The sequence below is a fragment of the Mytilus californianus genome, unplaced genomic scaffold (genome assembly GCF_021869535.1).
Source record: "Mytilus californianus isolate M0D057914Y unplaced genomic scaffold, xbMytCali1.0.p SCAF_43, whole genome shotgun sequence".
Lineage (NCBI taxonomy): Eukaryota > Metazoa > Mollusca > Bivalvia > Mytilida > Mytilidae > Mytilus > Mytilus californianus.
In genome coordinates this window covers 892,738-920,435 of record NW_026262694.1, presented here as the reverse complement: position 1 = coordinate 920,435, position 27,698 = coordinate 892,738, and the positions used below count along the sequence as shown (strand labels likewise).

Here is a 27,698-nt window from a genome sequence, read left to right as displayed (position 1 = left end):
AAATATATTGTATTGCTGTAAAGTGGTGTGCATACACTTTCCAATTAATTGGCCAAACTGTTCTGTTTGCCATGAAGAAGGATAAACAATTAAACATATATCTCGGAAATGTTAAAATGTACAAACGTTCATTGTTTGATTTTGTCAAATTATGTAAATATTCAATTTACAATGGGAAGTTGTATGCTTGGTGATATTATAAAACCATCAAGGAGAAGGGCTGATGTTAATTCGATTGTTTACCAAAACGAATAATATAGTTTTGACTGCAAATCGCTAAAAAAAACCAGAACATTGCGAGCAGTACAAAGTAAATCTGATCCCGTATACTTTGCATTGAACAGCCATTTGCCACAATTTTCAATAATTAATACGTCATTTTTACAAATCTGTTTATACATCTAACATAGAGGTATATACATAGTTATCGTATATTGTTTCTTGTATGAGAACTTATTATATATATTCATTTGAACAATTACAAAAAGGAAAAATAAAAGCAAAACAAACGTTCAAATAAATCATGTCCGACTGAACAACTTACATGTTTAACTATGTAATGTTATATGCATATTCTATAATTCTTTCGACTTAAACCGGTGAATTCGTCAAGGTTCCGCTTTTGCTTCTATGTTATATAATTATACTGCAAGCAGAATCATTAACATAGACAGAATACATTTTCCTACTAAAACCGATGATCCTGTTGATACTCAACTCTTTGATAAAAAAAGAAAGTGTCAATCAAAGAAATATTTGAATAAATACAAATAAAAAGGCTTTAGCATGTTCAGGAGCTAGAATGAATTTCTGACAAAAAAACTTTGGGCAGTTATTAGGGGGGTGGCGCAATACGAAACAAAATTTAACAATATTAAAAGGAACCCGCGACTTGTAATAGCAGTATTGGTTCAGCACTGATATGGGGCAGAGTTGGGTCAAATTTGGTTAAATAACACATAACAACATAAAACGTTGCATAGAGGTTTAAAAATCAAGATATCTCTCATTTATGGAAAAACTTTTAAATCTACATTTGTTGTCTTTGATTGTGTATAAACTTGAACTAAGAGGCATTCCAGATATACATATAAAAAAAAAACTTACGCATATTTAGAATTGTCCTTTTCAGGGACGGAAAAAACAAACAAAAGCTCAAGGTATGTTGTTTGCGGATGAAAGAGGATGGATAGGCATTATCAATTTAAAGGACTTATAAAATCAAAACAGTTGAATAGCTTGTACAGTATTATGAATTCAGAAACATCACCAATAGAAAGCAATAGGTAAATACTGTTTTACCTCACTAGACGAACAATTTGACAAACCTACTTTTTATATTCTTATTCAAGCAGACGTTTTCGTTATACGTTCTTGTTTAAGCAGAAGCATTTGGTAAATATAAGTGGCCACATGTTATAAAAATATTAACTTCCTTAGTTTTATATTATGCACAGTTTAATTCTTGTGGAATAAATACAGTAAACGATAACTAGGACTTGATTACTATTGATTAAATATATAAACAGATAGAAGAAACTGAATAGTTCAATGTTGCCGATTAAGCTTTATGAACGCCTGCATAAATTGACCTGATAAAATAATAGGACTCTAATCTTTTGAACAAAGTACGAAAAATGAAGCCCTTTCTGTTATGATTTTGACTTTGGTAGATACATAATATTTTACCTGGTCAAGTTATTGTAATGACCACATCATCTACCACTATTGTACAATTATGTACACAACACCCGCTTTGTAATAGTCTACTATATTGTTCACATAAATAATAGATCTCCTTTCAACTTAATAGGCTTAATTTGTAATAGTAATTAGAATAGCAAAAGTACGAAAATAATTGTTATTAAAGTTAAAAATATAAATACGCATTACACGATTAAATTAATGATGTATAGATAAATACACTTGGAATGATTAATATGATTTGATTTGCTTTTTTTTTCTCATTTTAATTTCCACCCGGTAATGAGAGTGTTATAATACGTGGACTCTGTGGGTTTATGTAACAGAGGATTTAAAGTTGAAAAAAAAGATCTCAAATAGTTTTTCAAAGGATACCAAAAGAACAACCAAAAACCATAAGTAGAAGACAGGCTGACAACACAATGGCATAAACTAAAGAAAAAAAGACCGTTTACAAAACATTTTATAGAAACTTAGGACTAAGCAACACGAAACAAATACAAATACCGGGGGTAAACGCAGGTGATCCGAGATGGTATGGAGATCCATAGACTTATGCATAACTTTAATTTTGTTATACAATTTAATTGCACCTGTGTTATCGTAAAAACTTAGAAAAGATTGATACATCTCTTATGAAAAATATTCTGAGACGATTTAATAAACAAACCATATGACACAGTGCAAGTAGACAACACCTAGACATACTTTTTCCTCATACTTCATACCTTATTCTCTTGATTGGGATCTATATTTGATGTTTCTAGTAACAGTTTGACCTTTTCGAGTTCTCCACGTCTTGCAGCTTTGTGTAAAACAGTGTTCCCATCCTGAAATAAACAGATGAAATATTTACAGTTCTTACCAATATTCTGTTAAAAAAAAAATTTATTACAGGTATGTAACAGATTAAATAAATACAATAAATAATAAACTCGGTTTTGTAATACATGAATATAAGTTACGTGTATACGTTGTTGTCAACAATTTGTGGGTATCGAGTTTGATTGCTGATGCAATTTGATTCCACCTCACTCGAATATCCAATTGAATGTGTATTTTTCTTCATAAAACCGCCATTGCCCAACAGTAACGGAGTCACACAATGTGTGTGACTGTGCATTCCTTGTGAATATTGTGCGATTGTTTCCCTTTGAGGTTTAAAAATTAGTTGTTAGTGGGTACTTGTATGTAGATTAAGGCTGACAATTGTTTAGGTTGACCACGCAACATTTGAAAATCCTCTTAAGTGGTACATTCCATACCTTATACACTTTTTTTGGATCTATAGTTGTTCTTTCTAATAACAATTTTGCTATTTTGAGTCGTCCTTTTTCTGCAGCTATTTCAAATGGCGTGTTCCCATCCTAAAAAAGAAATGCTACGATGTTCAGAAACTAAAAGAAAATGAAGAAGCATGTACGAATCTGATCACGTTGTAGGCAATAATTCATGTTGATATTTCAATAAAATAAGGCAAATGACACAATAATGTAATTTATACTTTATAAAATAAAATCATGTTCACTTAACATGTTTTAATACAGTGCATTTCTTTTGAAACAGTACATTTGTATTAATCTAGTTTTGTAACTTAAGTAAACAAAACATGGTCATGGTGAGGTGTTTTCAACACTCGTCTAAATTGACAAAGATTCCCAGTTTCCGAACCGAAGCTTGGTGGTTTTCTATGGTTACTCCAGCTCTCTCCACCAACATGATACTGGTCGCCTTGATGTGGCTACTATCACTAAACGTGGTATAAAACATGTTATTCACCAACAAACCAATGGAACAACAAAACCTTGGTAACACTCATATAATGAGAGTCGGTATCATTACGGCCAGACTTCAAGACAGAGTTATCAGTGAAGGCAATATAAATAAGATAAGATGAAACTTAAGCTGTCAAAAGTATATAGCAGAAACAAACAAATTGCCTTATCTACGTCGTTTGATACCAGATGGAAAGTTATTTCATTGGGAATCAAATCACATCTTCTAATTTTTATATAGATCAGCATTTGTGTATACTTTAACATTATTTTTCTTTTGATATATTACTGTATCTTTGGTTTTTAAACCTTAAGTACAGAAGAGAACGAGGTGCATATTATATTGACATTGTTTTTGCTATATCCAGTTTTCATCTTCCGTTTTCAGCAGCTACGTGTAGAACAATGTTGCAGTCATAAAATATAAATGTAACCATATTCAAAGTTCCTCCGCGAAAGAGTTGAAGTGCACGAACATGAATGGTATACTGTCGTTATTCACAAGTTAAATAAATGTAAATCCCACATCAAAATAGCTAAATACTATTTAATCATAGACATATTAAATATGAAGATATGATGCGAAAAGGAAAGTAGTCTTCGTCTCGATTTGACAAATTCTGGAATGCTAAAAGTTCTGCTGAAGAAAGGTAGAGTAATAGGAACACTTGATAAAGCAGTCACTGATATTTGGTCTCTTGTGAAGAGTTGTCTCATTGGCAATCATACCACTTTTTTTTTATATATATACTTTCTTTTTAGAAAAATATCTAAAGTCAGAAACCGTTAATGACTACCGCTGTGCGCAATATTGTAAAAAAAAAATTAACAAAGTTTATTAAATTTGAAACCAGAAATAAAACATTATAAAAAGTGATCAATTTAGTTCCTTGAGATCAAAAAGATGAATTGAATAAGAACAACACCGAAAGAAACGGCACATCGAGTTATATCATATATCATAGTTTGCAGATATTACAATTTTGATTTTAAATGAAGGTCTTAAATCAATTAAGAAAGCTTTAGCTGGATAAGATTGTATGCAACAATTTCCGGGCTTGCAATCTATTCAAAAATCGGATTTCTCATTTGAAAACTGGTAGATATTTTCTATTCTCAAAATATATATATATATCGTGGGCATCAACTATTAAGTTTTACCTATAAACGATCTATGGTAAATAAAAAGAAACAATTCAGTAATAGTTAACAACATTTAAAAATTATATTCAAACTTATTCTAAATCACATCATCATAATGAATTAGAAATCATTCCTCCCAAACCATCATTTATATCCTATCTTTCTATTGCATTCTTATAATAGTTTGACATTTTTTCCAATTTTCCTTTTTTATTTTCAAAGATTTTGTGTAAATCACACATACAATAAACTAAATACTATTCAAACATACACATTTTAAAAATGAAGGTAAGCTACTAAGAGTAAAGTTGTTTTCGCCTAGAATTATTCAATGTCAAAAGCCAAAAATAATTCTAAAACAGAACGGAATGGTGGGGAACATTATTACTAATTCATTCGATAATTCAAATGTTGCCAATTTTATACAATATGATTATTGATGTTATAAGTGGATTTAGATGGTGACATTACTTTAAGTGCCGTAGGCATGATTCCAAATAAATTATAATACATCATGAGTCAGATGGTTTGTCAACTGACGTTTGATTGTTTAAATGTTCTGGAAAGTTGGAAATATTTCATTTTTAAGCATTTCGAAGTAAAACTCAAAATTCAAGTTAACATACCGAATGTTAGAGCCGTTTATCTGTTAAACAACACAGATACTATAATAAACTATGTTTGCATAATATGCACGGGATATAATTATTGATCAAGAAGAAAACAATATAAGTGAATATTGTTAGCAAGTCAACTGTGGATAACTAAACGTATAACAATTATATTCTGGCGGGTGATAAACATGTGGCGCTGAAATTATCCACCCTTAAGGAGCACATGATTTCAACCCCATTTCGTTGGTGAGGTTCGTGTTGCTCATTCTTGTTTTTTCTATATAAAGGCAACAGTAGAATACCGCTGTTCAGTGTTTTGTGGACTTGTTCGTCTTTCCTTTTTTTCCGTGTTTTGCCTTGCCATTGTTTGTTTTTCTTCGACTGATGAGTTTTTAATCACCCTTTGGAATCGTTCGCCTCTTTTTCATACAAAAATATGCACTTGTAGTAGTAAATATAAAAAACAAAATGTTATTATTGTGGTGTAAGTCGTTGTTAATAATCATCTAGATGTTTCAGATAACAAAACATCGATTGTGTGTCATATGAGACAGAAGTAATTGACATTTTTCAAATGACCTAATGCAACTTATTACGGACTATTGATTATAAAGACCAGTTGTACATATTACATGCAAAATAAAATGTTAATGAAATTTGAATAAGACCACTGTTTTTTTAAAGCCGATACATGGAGCCCAATGATTAACATGATAATAGATATGTTTAAAAGAGGTGGAAATAATTTTTACTGTCAATTATATAACGGGAAGTAGCGACTGTCAACAGCCTTAAAGAAAACTTAACCTGAACCAGATTGATATGCAATATGTTAAGGTCTAATAATATTGTTTAATTATTTCGGATTTGTTATTTAAAATAAAGCTGAGATATTTTATGCCAAAACCTTTTGCGCTGGATACTATAACTTTTTAGACAATTTTGTATAGTTAACTTGTTCAAAAAGTTTGTATTTATTAATTACAATGTACTAGTTTATCAAAATAACAAATTGTCGACTTCCAAGTTACAGTCACAATAATTTACTAATATTTAAAAAAAGATTATGAAATATATATTGTTTCCTCGCAAACCTTGCTGTAAAGTTCTGTGCGTATGTGTTTATACACTTTTCAATTCATTTATTCCGTAATCGCCAAATTGTTTGTGTTTAATAGTTCTAGGGACTTAAAATGTGTATTAAGTTACTTGTGAGAGATGATTTACATTTTTTTAGTTTCAGTTAGGCAAATAATAGGATATAAGTCTAGGTTCGGGTTAAACCGTGTATTTACCATAAATATTGAATTGAAAACTACAGGACATGTTTAAATGCTTAGGCCCCTTATACATTACAAAACATTTCGTATGTTTACCCCAGTAAGGATATTAGGCTTAAAAGTTGGTAAGCCAGGCGGGCATTTCGTCAACATACGATTCATAAGTGGCGCTGGAATCAAAATAGTTGGGAGGCCTAAAGAAGTTGACAAGCACTGCTTAAAAAACCACAAATTCCAAAAAGTTGTGCCTATTTTGCTTTGGCAATTAGAAAATAATGAGGTAAAATGAAATAGGATTTCATGTTCAGATACAACAACTAGAGAGAAAGTTCCGAATGATTTAGAATATACCATCATAGGTGTACACATACATGTTGAAAAAAAGGTAGCCTTTTTTATACTTTTTCCCAAGGAGGAGGAAAAATCAAAAGTATTACAAAGTATAAAAATGAACGACTTTATCAAAATAATTTGAAAATCTTAGCAATCAATACGCGAACTAAACTTGAACATTTTGAGACTATCACTTACTCGGTGCCATGGGTGGCTGAGTACTTTATGACGAAGCTACGTCTGAATTGCAAAAAAATCTTCTAAATATACTTGTTTCAAACTAACACAAATAAAAAAAGAATCATGCTTTTTTACGTTTTAATACAAACCACCATGTGTAGTATACAACTTGAGTCGAAATTTGTAAATGTTTTGCATCACTCATCAATAAAGCAGTATAAAATGCTTCTGGTTCTGTTTTGATACTGTAAACCAACATATTTTCGCGGATACTTTTTTTCGCGTTTAGCCATTACAAGCCCATTTTACGCTGATTAAATTCCGTTATTTTCAAATTTTCTTAAATAAGGAAAGATCCAGGTTTTACATATTCCCAACGATTTATATTCGCGCTATGTTTCTACTCGCGAAAGTCATGAAAAAAATTGCTCGCGAAAATAAGTTGATTGACAATATAACGTCCCACATTTTCATATACAAACGTACACCACAAGACGAACAGACACAACTTAATTCATGTTCCAATAGTGATCTCCCCTTACTTCTTTTCATAGTCTAAGTATGTGTTCAACAAACTCGACAAACTGGTCTGTTAAAAAGACTAATTGACTTAGCTATTCCAAAAGAGAAAAACAGAATTACGGCATTCATTTTTTTTTTTTTTTTGTAAACTTAAGTTCATTGCTACCATTATTTTTAAAAAACAAGGTTTGCTAAAAAAAACTGTTAGCAAATTTTGTTTTTCTCGTAATGAACGCTATTCTCAATATATCTCCTGCCGTAAAAAACAAAGATATTGGTAAGCTCAGTCTGTTCATCCATTATATTTAATTGAGAGTGTGAACTATTGTCATTATATTCCGTCCCACGTCTGGCAGTCCCTCCGTTAACTTAAAAACAAAATAGAATTCTCTAAAAGTAGAATTGAATGAAATTTGCCAAAAGGTATCTTCTTAGATATTATATAACAAAATATCCAGTTTTCTGCTCTCAACTTGAAAACGTAAGCAACTAGAAACTAGAGAGAACTAGCCAACGAAAAACTTCATTAACTTTGTAGGATAACATGGTCATTTATTTTTGCAGTGAGACATAGGCCATTATAATTTAAGTTATGATTGGTTGATTGTTGGTTGCTTAACGTCCAGTTGCAAATATTCCATGCATATTCAGGACGAGAACAAGTTAACAATAAATACAATAGGTAGGTCCTGTAATAGAGGCCGTCCTGGATGAAGGTCGGGGAAATTTGGACTGCCACGGGAACATGAGGGTATATTGGATAAGGACAGAAATTTAGCCATGCAACAGGCCACCTACGGACCCCTCAAAGAGTTGTTGCAAGGGTTCTTAACGTGCAAAGAACGTGGCACTCTCTTTACACGAGGCATCGGATTTAACGTCCCCGTTCTGACCGGACGTGACTGCAAATTTATACATCCCGCACAGCCAAACAGACGCCCCACTTTAGCGAGGGTTTTACCGCCGGTCGGAGGAAGACCAATGGTGACCATATTTCTATTCCACAGTCACCCTTGGGGGGAATTTAAGTTATGAAGTATATACATCTATGTACTAACTTTCATTAGACAGTATATGGTACACTGCATTTGCATAATCACGGATTATGTAGAAACCCTGATTTTTCAGGAAATTTGCATAATCACTAAAACATTAGTATTATATATAATCCATGAAAATGGCCCGTGATTTCTTATAATCCCTGAAAATGTTAAGAACTATTCTACAAATTCCCTGAAATGATTTCAGGGATTACCAATAATGAAAGAAGTTCTCTGTTCTGGTAAAAATATATATCAAATACTGACTAATAAATCCCAGGTATAACCCCTTTATCGTTTAAGTGGACAGTTTTCATTTTCTATGTAACTATCAAATCTTATTCAAGTAAAATGAACAGTGTTGCTGGTGATATTCTATTTAACAGTGTTAAACCACATTAACTCATAAACAAAAAACAATTTGAAATTAATAATACGAACATAAATTTCCTTGAAAGTTAAGTAACATGGAATTCAAACTAAGCACTAAGCAAAGAAATGCAACAAAACGTCGAGAAACACAAATAGAACACATGCTTGATAAATTGAACATAATTTTGGAGGAGGATGTGATACCGATTCGGCATATTGATCGTGTGGAAAGGGAGATCCCAACAATATAATGGTCATCCATCATAAAAGGGCTGAAAAGGATAATGACTGACTACGAAGTAGGAAATTATGCTCAGATAATATACAAGGAATATTTTTCATGGGTAGATGTACTTTGTCAACATTTGTTGTTTTCATTGTAAATATCGAGGTTGCAGTTGCGCATTACTACCTCATCTAACACCTCCAGTGTTATCCTATGTCTTCATAGAATTACACTTTAACTTCAACTTGACCAAGGTGAGTATAGTTTGGGAAGCAACCGTCATATCTTGACTTTGCACGAACATTTTCCGAAAAAAAAGTTGGTTTAACCTTGTTTGATAACTAGCTAAACATTCTACAATACTTGCAACCTTAGGCGTTACTATTTTAGCGATCAACCAGCGGTCATCGATCAGTCACCTGTCAGTCAAGTTCGCGTCAAACTAACGTCACTAATCCGTCAGACATATAGTAAACATCTTTGACTGATCGGACGTATCGGACGGATCGGACGGATTGAAGTTTCTGACGGATTGAACTCTACTACGTCACATGTTGAACTCTTACAAATTACGGAATCTTAGTTACGTTGCATTTAATTAAAATGGCGCCACTGAAAAATATGAAATGTTCAAGTACAGAAGCTCGACATTTTATTATTACATATTCAGCAAAGTTATAAGAATTAAAAGAGAAGAGAAATATGCAGATAAAACTAAATTTACACATTATTAAAAAATTATGATTGTCGTTTATATTTAGGCTATTTTTTTTCAAACCCGATGAGTGCTTTTACGGTGTTTATCGCGACTGTTTAATACATTTTCCGAAAATGCTCTAAAAAATGAGATGAAAAGATCATTCATTGAACAATTCGTTGTATCATTTTCAATAAAATTTAGAAATATGCATGTTGGACACTCACAAATAATGCAAACAAAATATAAAGTATATTTTCCCTCAAAATTCAACATATTTTTTTGGGGAACAACCCAACAAAAATTTATTATATCCAATGATGGTTTTTATGTAATTAAATCTTCATGAAATGAAAAAAAAATGCACTCTTATTCAACACAGAAAAGAGTTTAAATATCTTAATCTCAATATTATCAAAATATATAAAAAGTAACTTATCCAAATTCAATTAAAATAACTGATTGCTTACAACAGTGCATTAATTTTGATAAAAAGAAGAAATATTGGTACTTTTAAACAATGACATCATTGAAATAGAGAAATAATTGCATTCAATTCAACACAATATTGCTAATTTCAAACTATGCGAACAATATTTTACTATCTTTTCTCTGATATTCATTTCATTTTGTGAAAAACAACCTTTCCTGATGTACAAAAAGTACAAAAAAAAACAATGGCGGTCAATAATTTCTATTCGCATAAAGAAGTGATTTCATTTTTAATCAACAAAAACAAAAGTTTATGCATATTTTTCCTTAAATTATTCACATAAAAAAAAATATTCATAGGCATTTAAAATGACTGATAGCAATTAACATAATAGCATTATTTTGGATAAAAAGAAGAAATATTTGCATATTTAAATGATGCAAACACAATTTTAGTATTTTTTCTCTGATATATATCATCATTTGTAAAAAACAACCCATCGTGATGTACAAAAACTTCTAAATTCCAATGGCGGTTCATGATTTCTATTAAAATAATGAAATAATTGAATTATTTTTCAGCTCAAACAAAAACATAAGTATCTTTATCCTTATATTATTCACATTTTATACAAAATTGCTTATCTTAAGGCATTCATAATGACTGATTGCAAATGACTTTGCATTTTTTCTGACATACAAGAAGAAATATTGGCATGTTTAAGTAATGCAAACAACATTTTAGTATCTTTTCCCTAAACTTCAGCATATTTTATAAAAAAAAACAACAGCCAATTCTGATGTACAAGAAGTACTAAAATCAAATTGCGGTTCATAATTTCTATTAAAAAAAGAAATTATAACATTCTTATTCAATACAAACAAAATATTTAGTATTTTCATCCTTATTTTATTAAAATTTTATCAAAATAAACCTATCTTGAGGCCTTTGAAATAACCAGTTACAAATAACATTGCATTATTTTTGATGAAAAGAAGAAATATTGGTCATTTTAAACTATGCGAACAACATTTTACTATCTTTTCTCTGATATTCATTTAAGTTGGTGAAAAACAACCTTTCTTGATGTACAAAAAGTCAAAAAAAAAAAAAAAAAAAAAAACCAATGGCGGTCAATAATTTCTATTCATATAAAAAAGTGATTTCGTTTTTAATCAACAAAAACAAAAGTGTATGCATATTTTTCCTTATATTATTCATATAAAAAAAATATTCAGAGGCATTCAAAATGACTGATAGCAATTAACATAATAGCATGATTTTGGATAAAAAGAAGAAATATTTGCATATTTAAATGATGCGAACACAATTTTAGTATTTTTTCTCTGATATATATCATCATTTGTAAAAAACCCATCGTGATGTACAAAAACTTCTAAATTCCAATGGCGGTTCATGATTTCTATAAAAATAAAGAAATAATTGAATTATTTTTCAGCTCAAACAAAAACATAAGTATCTTTATCCTTATATTATTCACATCTTATACACAATTACTTATCTTAAGGCATTCATAATGACTGCTTGTAAATGATGTTGCATTATTTCTGATATACAAGAAGAAATATTGGCATGTTTAAGTAATCCAAACAACATTTTAGTATCTTTTCCCTTTCTTTTTTATAAAAAAAACAGCCAATCCTGATGTACAAGAAGTACTAAAATCAAATTGCGGTTCATAATTTCTATTAAAAAAGTAATTATTACATTCTTTTTCAACACAAACAAAAGTTTAAGTATTTTCATCCTTATTTTTTTTTAAATGTTATCAAAATAAACTTATCTTGAGGCCATTGAAATAACCAGTTACAAAAAAAAATCATTGCATTATTTTTGATGAAAAGAAGAAATATTAGTAATTTCAAACTTAGCGAACAACATTTTACTATCTTTTCTCTGACATTTCTTTAATTTAAGAAATGATTGTACTCGTAATCTATCAAAACCTAGCTTTAAGTATCTTTACTGGTATAAATTAATATTTTCATTTTCATCTTCAAGTGACATTAAAATGCATATTTGCTACATAAATAACAACATTTTATCTCTTTTTAGTGATACAGAACTGAGAAACATTCTGAGCATGACCTTATTCTACACTTATGTAATTTATTTGGCAGAAAAGAAAAAAAAAACATATAATGCGTGAAAAGTAATTTATATTTTGTTTTATGTGTTATTGCGACCAAGTTGATTCTTATTGCTTTCTTCCTTTCTTATGTATAAGCTTCCCTAACTTAGGAACACCCCTTACTGGGTAAAAGAGAATATTTACACGAATACGTAAGAGGGGAAAATTTTTTTAAAAAGATTAAGACATAAATTTAAAAATAAAAACACCGTGATCCAGCAGACGTGCTCTGTACAATTTGTGCAAATGCAAAAGATAAAACATTTGGGAATGAATATATGTTCAAGGGAGCTTAGATAATGTATATGTTTGAAATCTTAAAATCTAAGACCATCTTATTTATCATATGTTGATTACAAATTAACGAGTAAAAGTGTCTTCGTAGAGGTGGTGATGAAAGTGTTTAATGACCTTGACTGGCTTTACAGCCCTCGCACGGTTCGTAGAGGTCCGCGTTTATGGCATTTAAATACGGTGGAGTTCGTTTTACATAAGAATTTTAATTATATACGTATCCGACCGATCCGTGCATATAATTAATTTGCTGATCGATCGCTGACCGTTGTCACAGTAACTCTCATATAGCTTATTTGACGTATCTGACGAATTCTATGGGTCATCGATCACCGATCATTCATTGATCAGTCAAACATCCGTCAGCGATCATTCACCAATCAGTCAAGTTCCCGTCTAACAGTAACGCCTAAGGTTTCAAGTACTGTATGTCATGACAGTTGTTCATATTTATATTTATATTTACAAAATCGACAACAAATGCAGTCGACGATTCTATCAATTTGAAAACAACAACAAAAAAAAGAAGTTTGTAATAAGAAATATAGCAGATATAATTTAAGTCAACACAGCAATGTATTCTCTGCCAGAATAATTTATAAAATATTGGGTATTATGTTTATGTTGTTTTGGATAAAATCATTGCATATAAAATTTAAAAATGTAATTAAGCTACAGTCAAAATTAAATCGTATCATAAAAGGTTGAATTACAATTGTCAATCTCATATAACCTCATCTTTATATTGCCTAATCGAAACCAAGAACTTTGCATGCATAACAGTAAATGTTTTAAAAGATCTCTTCTGTGCATTAAACATTGTATTGATCAAAAAGAAAACTACCCATGTGAATATTTTCATGTCAATATTTTTGAATACATATTACTTTGTCTCATTATGATATTTTAAAATGAATCGTTGTTAATTGTTCTGTATCTGTCGTTCCCACTTCTGAATATGGATGGGTACGTCACAGATTCCTTTCGGCTATTGTGTGACAGGTTGGTCTGCGCACAAGTTAGTCGCGCTTGCTGAGGAGTGCTAATTTAAACTCCTCGGTTGTAGTGACGCACACTATTGAGTCCTCCAGATGGTTCCAATCTACTGCAGTGCGCACATAAATAGAGTTTGTGAACTGGTCGGTCTTACTATTTGGAACTATGACCGCTCGTTTGTTGATACGGACTTGTTGGTCTATAATGTTCTTAGTAACAAAGTTATTGTAAGTTGTTGCTCTAATTTCTTGTTTAGGTCTGTGGAATTTAATAAGGTTGTCCGGAGGGAGCGCTGGTATCTTCCCCTCAACCACTTTGAAAAAGAAAATCAGTCGTTGCTGTTGACGTCTTGATTGTAATGACGGAAGCTGAAGTTCTAATAGCATTTTTGTCATACATCCTTCATCTCTTGATTTTTAGTCTTTGGTGATAAATCTAGCCCCTCTCTTGTTGTTTTGTAATTTCAAATTACAGAAATCGTGGATTGTGTCTGATATAGAAGTTATTTAGAGTTTTAAAAATTGACCAACGATAATGATGAGGGATTGTGTTTAAGTCCAGTTGCAAGTGTTGAATAAACAGTCTTTATTTTTGCTTTCAATGTCGCTTGCACAATCAAACACCATGCACTGGAGGTAAGCACGTTACAATTTAACCACCAAGGCCATTTTGACTTATTTGAAATTAAACTTTGGAAGAAAGTCATAGTGACTTAAGTTACATGTTACATGTTAATGCCCTAGGAAAAAAAACACTTGGGCGTTCTTCTGCATCTTTAGCATTCTAATTTAATTTAACATTTAACACCTAGAAACGTTTCCATCCCTTCAAATGTGTCAAATCCCTCAAAATGTGCCAAGTCGACGTGACTGTATTCCAAAACATTGCATTCGTGTTGTCTGATCCGATTAAACGAACGTAGAGATTCCTGGTAAGAACAACATTCCATACCTGATTTACTTTGTTTGGATCTATATTTGTTCTTCCTAATAACAAATGGACTATGACGATGTGTCCATCTTTTACAGAACAATGTAAGGGAGTTTAACCGGACTGACATATAAAGGTTGACATGTTCATAGTATTTATACAATCATATAAAAATGAGCTATATGTCAGAAATAATTTGATTATGAAAAAACTATTCACTCTCAGCCAACAATGCGCAAATTCATCTTCTGAATTTGAAGATCCCTTTTTTTTTTTATTAATTACAATTACTATGAAACTGATTATGGCCGTAAGGTTGATAACTTGTGAACACGAACCATTTATTCAGAACAAGCTTTCAAAATATTATACTCAGAACGGAATGATTTGGAAAAACATAACTAACTAATTCGATATTTCAAATGAGGTCATATTTATTAAAAGAATGGTATGGAGTTAAAGTAAGGGATTACAGATAAACTTTGAGATTTACATTTTAATTTTTAATAAATTATCAAGCGGATTTAGATGGTGACATACACATGATATATGTAAAGACCTTTAATGTAAACACAAAAAATTCAGAGATAATTACTGCCACGGATTAATTCATTTAGATCCGATTGTTTAGATACTGGAAAACAGTAGATTTATGCTACAGTATACAGAAGAAATCAAATATTTGCTTAATCTGATTTGACAACTGGAATGCTAAAATTTCTACTGAAAATATACATAGGTTGAGTTTTTGGAACACTTGTTTATACAGCCACTTTGTATTGGAAACAAATCTGAATATAGAAAACTCCAAAATATTGTGGAAAAAACATTAACACTGTTCATTAAATTCGAAACCATATATAGAAAATTATAAAAAAAGTGATCAAATAAATTCCTTGATATAGAATACAATGAATTGAATAATAAAAGTACAGGTAAAAATGACACACCGATATAGTATAAATAATCACATTCGGTAATGATACAGTTTTAATTTTGAAGAAAGATCCAAAATCCTTAAGGGAATCTTTAGCTGAATAAAATTGTTCAGAGCTTGGTATACATTGAAAAGTAGGATTCTTAATTAGAAATCTAGTAGAGATGTTCTTATGTCACATTGAATATTTATAGTGAGCCACAATAACTATTATGTATGTTGATATGGATAAAATTAATTAGTTTTACCGGTTTATGATCTGATTGAGAAATGGTAAAAAAGAAACCATTTAGTAATAGAAAAAAAGATAAAAAACATATTTAAACTTATTCTAAATCACCTCTTCATAAACTCTAATTATACCTGTCCAAAATAACCTCATCATTGACTTGCCTATATGATATGAACACTATGTTTAAGACTATTAATGAACTTTTGTTCACATGATTTGAAATTAACCTGCAAACAGACTTAAACGAAAATCTGTTACAAAACAACTATAGTGCAGGTAGGTTGAAAATGATAGCTCTAAAGAGCAAAACATACAAATAATCAAATATTGTTTGAAAGTAAAGACATTTCTAGTATACAAGTGTCGTGTTCAGAGTCAAGATATATTGGTTTGAATTAAACGATGTTACAAGCAAAAATTTCCGAAAGAAAGTAACAACAAAGACAATGAGAAAACGTATTACCAACCAATGTTATATTTAAAATGAAGAATATATAAAACAAATAATAATGGATGCAAAATTGCGATTAATAAAAAGCCTTATCAGATTTAAATTTTAAGACATTATTACCAGTAGTTTAACAAGTAAGTTTAGGCCTAGGTACTTTTACAAATGAAACTGTCAAGATGTGAATTGAAATAATTTGTTTTGAATACAATTGAGAATGGAAACGGGGAATGTGTCAAAGTGACAACAACCCGACAAAAGAGCAGAAAACAGCCCAAGGACACCAATGGGTCTTCAGCACAGGGAGAAATCCCGCACCCGGTGGCGGGCTTCAGCTGGCCTCTATACCAAAATTTGTACTAGTTTATAGAAAATGGACGTCACACTAAACCCCGATCCGTATAAATGAACCGAAATTAAAAAAAAAAAACATACAAGACTATCAAAGGCCAGAGGTTACTGACTTGGGACAGGTGCAAAAATGCTATGAGATCCAAACGCTCTCCCTATACCTCTAGCCAATGTTGAATAAACAGACACACAGCAACACGCACATTAAAATTTAGTTTAAAAGAAGCTTCAAGCATTTACATTTAGGGTCTAACATTGGATAAATAGAACACATTACAATATATCTATCCATATGTATAATTGGTGAATGAGTTATAGCTAGTTTTTTGTTTAATTTAAAAACAAGTTGAGCCTAATTGATTGATTTTGATCAGACTCGTGTAATTATTAGAAACAGCTAATCAATAAATGCTGTTCTACAGACTACAAAAGAAAACAAAATTAACAGGTTTTTTTTTACTTTTAAAAAAAACATTTGCTTATTTCAGATAGGACTTGTTTATTTTTATTTGTATCATATGTTCAGTTTTGTAGAATTTAATTTGTTACGTTCATTTTTTTTTTTTGCAACACTATTACATCTTTAGTTATGCAGGGTTACCAACTTTAGACTTTAATCAAAAATGTAGTGGCTGTATATACATGACTTCATTAATGACGTTTGTCTTAGTTTTTGTTTTGTTTTTGTTGTTGTTGAAATATAACTGTTTTTACCCCTCTGGTATTTAGTATTTTGCGGAAATGTGTATTGATTTTTATAAGTAACATTGTGTTGACATTGATTTTGATGGACAATTTAACAAAGTCGGACGATCATGTAAAGAACCTCATTCAATACCTTATATTCTCTGTTTGGATCGATTGTTGTTCTTTCTAATAACAACTGAAGTATGTTGAGGTGTCTACCTCTAGCAGCTGAGTGTAAAAGAGTGTCACCAGCATGAAATAAATAGGTTGCAATGTTCATTGTATATTACGTTGGTATAACAAAATACTCGTAGAAATGATTTGAGAACACAAAATTAAAATAGTCATGCTTGTCATAGATTCTTGTACTGAGATGACCGCTGATGTCAAATTCGATGAATAAGTCTAAAAATGAGACAAATGAAGCGTATCTGTTGTTTCTTTAATTTCTAGTTCTGGAGGATATATTAATGGAACCAAATCAGAAAAGTTTGGACTGTTTATTGAAAGAACATTCTCAATATATCTGAATGTGAAATTAATGATCTAGCTTTTTATCTTCTTGTTTTTCACAAGTGTGTGAAGGAACTCCGACTCATATGAAACAAAGAAGAGGTCGACAAGGATAGGTGCACATTTCGTTCCCATAGGAATGCCGACAATTTGTTGAAGAAGCCAATCTCTAAATTCAACAAATATGGTGTCAATAAGAAACCCCAGCATACTGATCACTTGTACCTCTGTGTAGCATGTTTTACCTTTTTGTTCACTATATTAACATAATATGCCGTATGGTATCTCAAAAGAATACATTTATAGCGTATGCTACCATTTTTATATTGAAAAGCATTGTTGATCATTTCTTTTAGACGATTTTTCAATTTCACATTGGGAATGTGTCCTTCCACTCAAATGTGTCAAATCCCCTAAACCGTGACAAGTCGACGTCACTGTATCCAAAAAAAAAAAAAAAACATTGCATGCTTGTTTTGATGTTGCAACCTGTCCTTTCACTAACGTCCAATCATGTTTTTCAAAACAGTTAGACTTTCAATGGAAGTTAATTAATAAATTCGAAGGCACTTACAATTGACATTATTAAGTAGATGTTAAATGAGGTAGTTGCTTTGTTTCAACAAAATTCGATTTTATTCTTTTTTTTTTTTTACTGAAAGGAAGATTTATTATGGTGATTAAAGAACTCTGAAATTGATTTGCGTAATAATCAGCACATGCACTAAAATTTGTGAAAATATTTTATTATGAGACTATTTACCCAAATTGAAAAATCTATTCATTAAAAAATGAATCCCGTTAGACATCAAACGATATGTGTAATAAACAAAAACATTTGGGTAAAGTATTCTCTTTCGGGGATTGTTCCCTTAATTGTTCCATTGGATAAACTGAGGCACGCTTTGAATGTTTTGTAATTAATTCCATGGATTTGGCTTCCAAAAATCCGATAGAGTTATGTTAAAAAACGATTGAAACCGCAATTGTGTATATGTATTCTTATCATGTTTTCCTTGATAGGGGGTTGCTGTCCACAAGGAAACTATTAAACCATGAGTTCTAAGTGGTAAAGTTAAAATCATCCCTTCGTAAATTTAACTGACGCCATCTCGAGTTGGTTGACCGCTTCGGATTATCCGTTTTACAGATAATAGCGGATACGGACGCATAAAATTATTAAACGTCATGAACGTGTCGTTTTCATTTTGATTCCTAATGTCGTAACTACAATCCCGTCCCTTTTCCCCGAATCTGCCCTACCGAATAAGATTTATTACCGGGTTTGTACGAACATGAGCAACACGACGGGTGCCACATGTAGAGCAGGATCTGCTTACCCTTCCGGAGCACCTGATATCAACACGACGGGTGCCACTTATAGGGCAGGATCTGCTTACCCTTCCGGTGTACCTGAGATCAAAACGACGGGTGCCACATGTAGAGCAGGATCTGCTTACCCTTCCAGAGCACCTGAGATCACCCTCAGTTTTTGGTGGGGTTCGTGTTGCTCTGTCTCTAATTTACTATGTTGTGCTTTGTGTACAATTGTTTGTCTGTTGGTCTTTTTCTTTTTTAGCAATGGCGTTGTCAGTTTATTTTCGACTCTATGTCAATCACAATTACGTGTTTGTTTACCAATACAATGTTTCGGTGTCTCATATCACTAGCAACATGTTTCGCGATCTTAAAAGTGTATATACAAATAATGTCGTCTCTTCTGAAATATTACAGATTATGACCTTATGACTGAGTGTGGATTCGAATGCCAGATGACATATGCAAACAGTAGACGCTTACTCTGTCGATACACTCGGTTTTTAATCCTTTTAAATTTCCCGCCATTCACTCATTTTTTTTCTGACCTGGATTTGTCTCTTCTAAATTTGATATCTGTTCTATATGATTATTAGGGTTGTAGACCCATTTCAAACTTAAAACATCAAAATAGATTGTTCTGCATATTGTATATAGGTTGTAATTTGTAATGGTGAATGTATTTTACTAATACACATATTCACATACATAAACATATCCATCTCTGCTTATTTTTAGTTACGTTATTTTTACATATATATGGATTGGAACCTAACACAGCAAAAGAACGATAACTATCAATTGTTATAAGTGCATCTGTGCAAATGAACAAAGCATAACAAAACTGGACAAACACTTTTAAATTAATAACTTTTGTATTTTCTTGAAAATCACACTTTTACAGCTGAGTGTAAATAGGTTAAAGATATTCATGTCTTTGCATACAAGTGAGAGATATAGCTAGCTATAAAACCAGGTTTAATCTACCATTTTCTACATAAGAAAATCCTGTACCAAGTCAGGAATATGACAGTTGTCATCCATTCATGTGATGTGTTTGAACTTTTGATTTTGCCATTTGCTTAGGGACTTTCTGTTCAGAATTTACCTCGGAGTTCAGTATTTTTGTTATTTTACTTTTGATTTTATTTTTATACCTTTTTCCCTTTGAATATTTAGGTATGTTGCGAAGGTGTGTAAATATTAAGTTAAAAACATTGTGTTAAAAATTAATTTGATTGTTGTCTAAGTCGATTAATAAATAAACTCATCATAGATACCAGGATTGAAATTATGTATTTGCGCCAGACGCGCGTTTTGTCTACAAAAGTCTCATCAGTGACGCTCGAATCGAAAAAAGTTAAAAAGACCAAATAAAGTACGAAGTTGAAGAGCATTTAGGATAAAAAATTACTAAAAGTTTTGCCAAATACAGCTAAGGTAATCTATTCCTGAGGTAGAAAAGCCTTAGTATTTCAAAAATTCAAAGTTTTGTAAACAGTTGATTTATAATTATATGACCATATCAATGATAATTCATGTCAACACAGAAAAGCTGACTACTGGGCTGGTGATACCCTCGGGGAATAAAAACTCCACCAGCAGTGGAATCGACCCAGTGGTTGTAAATAAACTCATCATAGATACCAGGATTGAGATTTTGTATTTGCGCCAGACGCGCGTTTCGTCTACAAAAGACTCATCAGTGACGCTCGAATAAAAAAAAGTTAAAAAGGCCAAATAAAGTACGAAGTTGAAAGCATTTAGGACCAAAAACTCCTAAAAGTTTTGCCAAATACAGCTAAGGTAATCTATTCCTGAGGTAGAAAAGCCTTAGTATTTCAAAATTCAAAGTTTTGTAAACAGTTAATTTATAATTATGACCAAATAAATGATAATTCATGTCAACACATAAGTATTGACTACTGGGCTAGTGATACCCTCGGGGAATAAAAACTCCACCAGCAGTGGCATCGACCCAGTGGTTGTAAATAAACTCATTATAGATACCAGGATTGACATTTTGTATTTGCGAGACCTGCGTTTCGTCTACAAAAGACTCATCAGTGACGCTCGAATCGAAAAAAGTTAAAAAGGCCAAATAAAGTAGGAAGTTGAAGAGCATTTAGGACCAAAACTTCCTAAAAGTTTTGCCAAATACATCTAAGGTAATCTATTCCTGAGGTAGAAAAGCCTTAAACGAACGTAGAGATTCCTATTAAGAACAACTTTCCGTACCTTTTTTTACTTTGTTTGGACCTGTTTCTGTTCTTCCTAATAACAATTGGACTATGACAATGTGTCCTTCTTTTACAGAACAATGTAAGGGAATGTCACCGTATTTAAATAGAAAGGTTGACATGTTCATAGCATCTATACAAACATATAAAAATTGGTGATTTTCCAGAAATAGCACTCTCAGCAACAATACGCTAAGTCGACAACTGAATTACTCTGAAACTGTGTATGGCCATATGCTTGATAGTTTGTGAACACGAACCATTGATTTAGAGCAAGCTTTCAAAATATTTACTCAGAACGGAATGATTTGGAAAAACATAACTAATTCGATATTTCAAATGAGGTCAACTTTATACAAACTTGGTATGTAGTTAAAGTTAGTGATTAAAGAGATACTTTAAGATTAACATTTTAAATTTTAATAAATTATCAAGCGGATTTACATGGTGACATACGCATGATAAAGGTAGAGACCTTTAATGTTAACACAAATAATTCAGAGATAATTACTTGCACAGATTAATTCATTTTCGTCCGACTTGTTTAATTACTGGAAAACAGTAGATCAATGCTACAGTATACAGAAAAAAAAAAACAAATAATTGCTTTTATCTGATATGGCATTTTGAATGCTAAAACTTCTGCTGAAAATATACAGAACTTGTTTATACAGCCACTGTGTATTCGAAACAAATCTGAAAATAGAAACCGTTAATGACAGCAGCTGTGCAAAATATTGTGGAAAAAACATTAACGCTGTTCATTAAATTCGAAACCAAATATAGAAAATTATAAAAAGTTATCTCATAAGTTCCTTGATATAGAATACAATGAATTGGTTAGGATTAGTCCAGCTACATATACTATAAGTTAACACATTTTGCTGATAATACAATTTTAATTTTGAAGGAAAGTCCAAAATCCTTAAGGGAAGCTTTAGCTGAATAGCATTGTATGCAACAAGATCAGGGCTTGATATCAAATCTAAAATTGGATTCTCAATTAAAATTCTAGTAGAAATTTTCTCTTATGTCAAAATAGATATGTATGGTGGGCCACAATAACTATTGTGTATGTTGATATGGATAACATTACTTATTTGAACCGGTTTACGAGCTGATTGAGAAATGAAAAACCATTATGTTAAAGATAAATAAAAAAAAATTAAACTTATTCTAAATCACCTCTTCATAAACTTGTATTATACCTGTCCTAAATCACCTCATCATTAACTTGCCTAAATCAAATGTAAACTATGTTAGAGACTATTAATGAACTTATGTTCACATGATTGGAAATTAAAATGCAAACAGACTTAAACAAAATCTGTTGCAAAACAGCAATAGTGAAGGTAAGTTGAAAATGAAAGCCCTCAAGACAAAACATACAAATAATCAAATATTGTTTGAAAGTAAAGATATTTCGTGTATACGAGTGTCGTGTTCAGAGTAAATTTATATTGGTTTGAATTAAACGATTTTACAAGCACACATTTCCAAAAAGAAAAAAACAAAAGGAGACAATGGGAAAACGTATTAATAACCAATGTTATATTTGAAATGAGGAATATATAAAACAAATAGTAATGAATGTAAAACTGCGATTAAGGAAGAGCCTTGTCAGATTTAAAATTTAAAATTTTAATTACCAGTAGTTCAACAGGTGAGTTAATGCCTAGGTACTTGTACTAACTGTCAACATGAACAATAATAAACCAATGAGCATATGTTTTTTTTTTTTGTTTTTTTTTTGTTTTTTTTTATCAAACTAGCAAATTTTATGTTCTCGAATGAATTGAAAATGGAAACGGGGAATGTGTCAAATAGACAACAACCCGACCGAAGAGCAGAAAACATCACAAGGCCACCAATGGGTCTTCAGCACAGGGAGAAAATCCCGCACCCGGAGGCGGGCTTCAGCTGGCCCCTATACAAAAATTTGTACTAGTTTATAGAAAATGGACGTCACACCGATCCATATAAATGAACCGAAATAAAAAAAACATACAAGACTATCAAAGGCCAGAGGTTACTGACTTGGGACAGGTGCAAAAATGCTATGAGATCCAAACGCTCTCCCTATACCTCTAGCCAATGTTGAATAAACAGACACACAGCAACACGCACATTAAAATTTAGTTTAAAAGAAGCTTCAAGCATTTACATTTAGGGTCTAACATTGGATAAATAGAACACATTACAATATATCTATCCATATGTATAATTGGTGAATGAGTTATAGCTAGTTTTTTGTTTAATTTAAAAACAAGTTGAGCCTAATTGATTGATTTTGATCAGACTCGTGTAATTATTAGAAACAGCTAATCAATAAATGCTGTTCTATAGACTACAAAAGAAAACAAAATTAACAGGTTTTTTTTACTTTTAAAAATCATTTGGTTATTTCTGATAGGACTTGTTTTTTTTCTAAATCTGTATCATATGTTCAGTTTCGCTTAATTCAATTTGTTACCAAATTTTTTTTTTGCAACACTATCACATCTTTAGTTATGAAGGGTTACCAACTTAAGACTTTAATCAAAAAAGTAGTGGATGTATATACATGACTTAATGAAGGACGTTTGTCTTGGTATTTGTTTGTTCTTTTTTTTGTTGAAATATAATTGCTTTTCCCCCTCTGATATTTAGTATTTTGCGGAAATGTGTATTGATTTTTATAAGTAACATTGTGTTGACATTGAATTTGATGGAAAATCATGTAAAGAACCTCATTCAATACCTATTTTGATCTTTTTTTTGTTCTTTCTAATAACAATTGAAGTATGTTGAGGTGTCCACCTCTAGCAGCTGAGTGTAAGAGAGTGTCACCATCCCGAAATAGAAAGGTTGCAATGTTCATAGTATCAAACATGGGTATGAATAACCAACCTTGTTGAAATGATTGAAAACAAAAAATAGCATTCGCCAACCATTTCCAAAGTAAATTTATGGATTTAAGGACCGTTTGTATCAATCACATTTTTCTTAAAACAGTTAATTTGCATTAAGTGAATAACTTTTGTACACAGAAAATTCTTAGGAGGTTGTGTCATAAAATCCAATATAAATGGACACAGGTTGCAAGTTATTTAGCCGAAGATACGTTGTTCTCTACGTACACCACATCTTCCTCCACCAACAGAAACTGGTCGCCATGATAATAGCCAATACCATCGAACGTAGCTTTAAACACCAACAAACAAATAAACAAACAATATCAAGGTAAATTGTATTATACTCATATTATAGCATACAGTATAGTATAGGCAGACATCAAGACAGAGGTCTCAATGAAGGCAATATATATATAAGATTGACGTAAACGAGGGACATTCAAACTCATAGATCGAAAATAAACTGACAACGCCATGGCTAAAAAAGAAAAAGACAAACAGACAAATAATAGTACACAAGACACAACATAAAAACCTAAAGACTAAGCAACACGAACCCCACCAAAAACTGGGGTTGATCTCAGGTGTTCCGGAAGGGTGAGCAAAACGGATCCACATGAAAGCTGTCAAAAGTATATAGCAGAAAAACACACAACTTGCTAAATTCACGTCACGTCATTTTGGTACCTTGTGGAAAGTTGACTCATTGGAATCAAATCACATCTTCTTATTTTCATAATGATCAAAATATGTATATACTTTAACATCATTTTTTTGTTGTTGCATAACTTTTATTCTTTTTTCAAACCTCAGTATATTTAAAAAAAATGGTGCTTAGTTTTATTGCTATCAAGTTTGACGGTTCTCTCAAACGATTTATTAATGATACCACCCAACCTTTCAATCCATACCCTATATTTTGTATTCTATTCTTACGTCCTAACAACAATTATTGGACTACTTCAAGTGTTCCTTCTCTATTTTAAGCGGCTATGTGCAAAGTTGTAGTCATTACATATAGTTGTTGACATTCTCACAGTTTCTTTGCACACGCGTTGAAATGCACGACCATGAATGATGGACTGTCGTTATTCACATTTTAATTATACGTACAATTAATTACTTGTAAATACTATTTAAACATACACATATTAAATATGATAGTTAAGAGTAAATTGGTCTTCGTCTTGAATTATGCAATGTTTTAAGCAAAATAATTTCAAAAACCAAAACGAAATGCTCGGGAAAAGTATTGCAAACTAATTCAATATTTCAAATGAAGCTTACTGAACCACCGACTTTTTATTATCTAATGTTCTTTACAGATTACATTTCGCTCTTTTTCAAGCATTACACAGATAAGCCAATTTAGTTACGATGGAGATATTAACTGTGTCTACAATGCTAATATAATAAAAGACAAAAAGACCAATTGATCAATTTTGATCAGACTGCTTTAATCGCTGGAAATGGTAGATTAATTGAAACTGTTCACAAGTACACAAATACATTTATTACAGATTATTTATTAAAGTCCAGTTGTATATTTTGAAGATGCATATCAAACTAACATGTTAATGAGATTTGAATATGAATCAGTTTTTGTTTTGTTTAAAGACGATACTCGGGGCCGGATGTTTAAGGGGGTATACAACACCCAAGAAAGATAACCCTAACTCATGGTCTGTTTCATTGCAGTGTTTTTAAATCACATGCAATTTGCAAGAACTTGACAGATCCTGATCAGAATGTTTACTTTGTTTTTAAGAGCAGATGTATACCTATTGTTGTTCATTTAATCTTTAAATCCATTAATAGTTACACATTTTCCATAAATGAATCTTCAAAGAGACAAAAAAAAAGGAAAATTTCAAATTAAAATAAATTTACAAAAGAAAACCAGGAGGTTCGGTTTTTTCAAAGTGGCAAATGAAGGTAAACAGAAAGGACCATAACTGTTTTCGTTGTTTGACCTAGGCCTTACATATAATATAATAAAGTATACAGTATAAAAAGTAAAAAGCCTAACCATAAAATCATAACCAAATAAATAAATAAATCAAGGACAATTATGCTTCTATTCGTGCCAAATTGATTAAAACCAAACCAGAATTGATTCCACGATACTTTTTTTTTTGAAAACCACAGTTTTGAATGAAATACACTTCATAGTGTGAAATTGTAGGTTACGAATAATTTATACATGACATGTGTATTTGTTTGTTGAGAAAACACATAGCCAGATATAAAAGGCTCCGAAATCTTAGATGTAAAACAATTCAAACGAGAAAACTAACAGCATAGTTCATGTACGAAAAACAAATATGTAACACAGCAACAAACGACAACCACTGAATTACAGGCTCCTGTCTTGGGACAGGCACATACATAAAGAACATGGCGGGGCTAAACATGTTAGCTGGATCCCAACCCTCCCCCTAATCTGGGACAGTGGTGTAAAAGTACAAAATAAGAACGAACTATACAAATCAGTTAGAAAAGGCTTAGTTCATCAGATGGATACAAGTGGAAATACATATAACAGAAACATAGAGTTGACGTGGTTCGTTGCTCATTTTTGAATTGTTTATCTTTTGTTTTTAAATCTGTAGACCAACAAAATTGAGAAACTTGTTCATGCAAAAAATCTGCCGTATGTGAAATTAAGAAATACATTTTGTGGAGTAGTTAAATACGTACACTTCGCTTCACTAGAAACTAGCTTTTTCGAATTCTTTATGTAACTACATGTCTTTTATGTATTCTTTGTGCATGAAATTTGTTGATATGCCATAATGTGTGTCCATATTGTTGTATGGTAGATTAGAGCTTGCGTAGTATGTATTTGTTAACTAAATATTTACTCTAAATAAAACTTTGACTTCAATAGAATCGAATTAACAAGCCAAAAATCCCAGGCCTTGGTCAAAAGACAAATGTCATGGCCTGCACAAGTGTGTCTTGCCAAAAATACAGTTATCGTCCTCGAGGTCAAAGTTCAAGGTCACATAAAGGTCACAACTGTAATGGGCACAACACTTCATGATGATACATCCACATGCCAAAGATGTAAGGTATAGGTCAAAAGACGAAGAAGTTATTGCCTGGTTATGTTTCTTGCAAACACATACATTAAGTTGACCTCGAGGTCAAATTTGAAGGTCACATGAAGGATTCGTGATACAAGACACTTAACCTCATGACTATACATCCACATGCCAAATATGTATGGCCTAGATCAAAAGACAAGACAGTTTTGGCCCATATGTACTATCAGAACGGAACTTGCTCTTATTTATTGAGGGTGGGGGTATATTTTAATTTTGAATTTTAAACAATTTGACGTTCAAATTGTTATAAATCTTTGCGAGAATAACAGACTGATATA

At 31.5% G+C, this 27,698-nt stretch overlaps 1 protein-coding gene across 1 annotated transcript in view; it reads right to left on the bottom strand.

Annotated features, from left to right (window-relative positions):
• LOC127699901 (putative ankyrin repeat protein RBE_0317) overlaps window positions 1–27,698 on the bottom strand; it is a 639,895-nt gene that overhangs the window by 28,579 nt on the left and 583,618 nt on the right. Inside the window, exons 8-9 of the mRNA XM_052203294.1 lie at window positions 2,970–3,071; window positions 2,433–2,534 (exon numbers count right to left, since the gene is read on the bottom strand). Coding sequence (XP_052059254.1) covers window positions 2,433–2,534; window positions 2,970–3,071 — 204 coding nt within the window. The remainder of the gene's footprint in view (window positions 1–2,432; window positions 2,535–2,969; window positions 3,072–27,698) is intronic.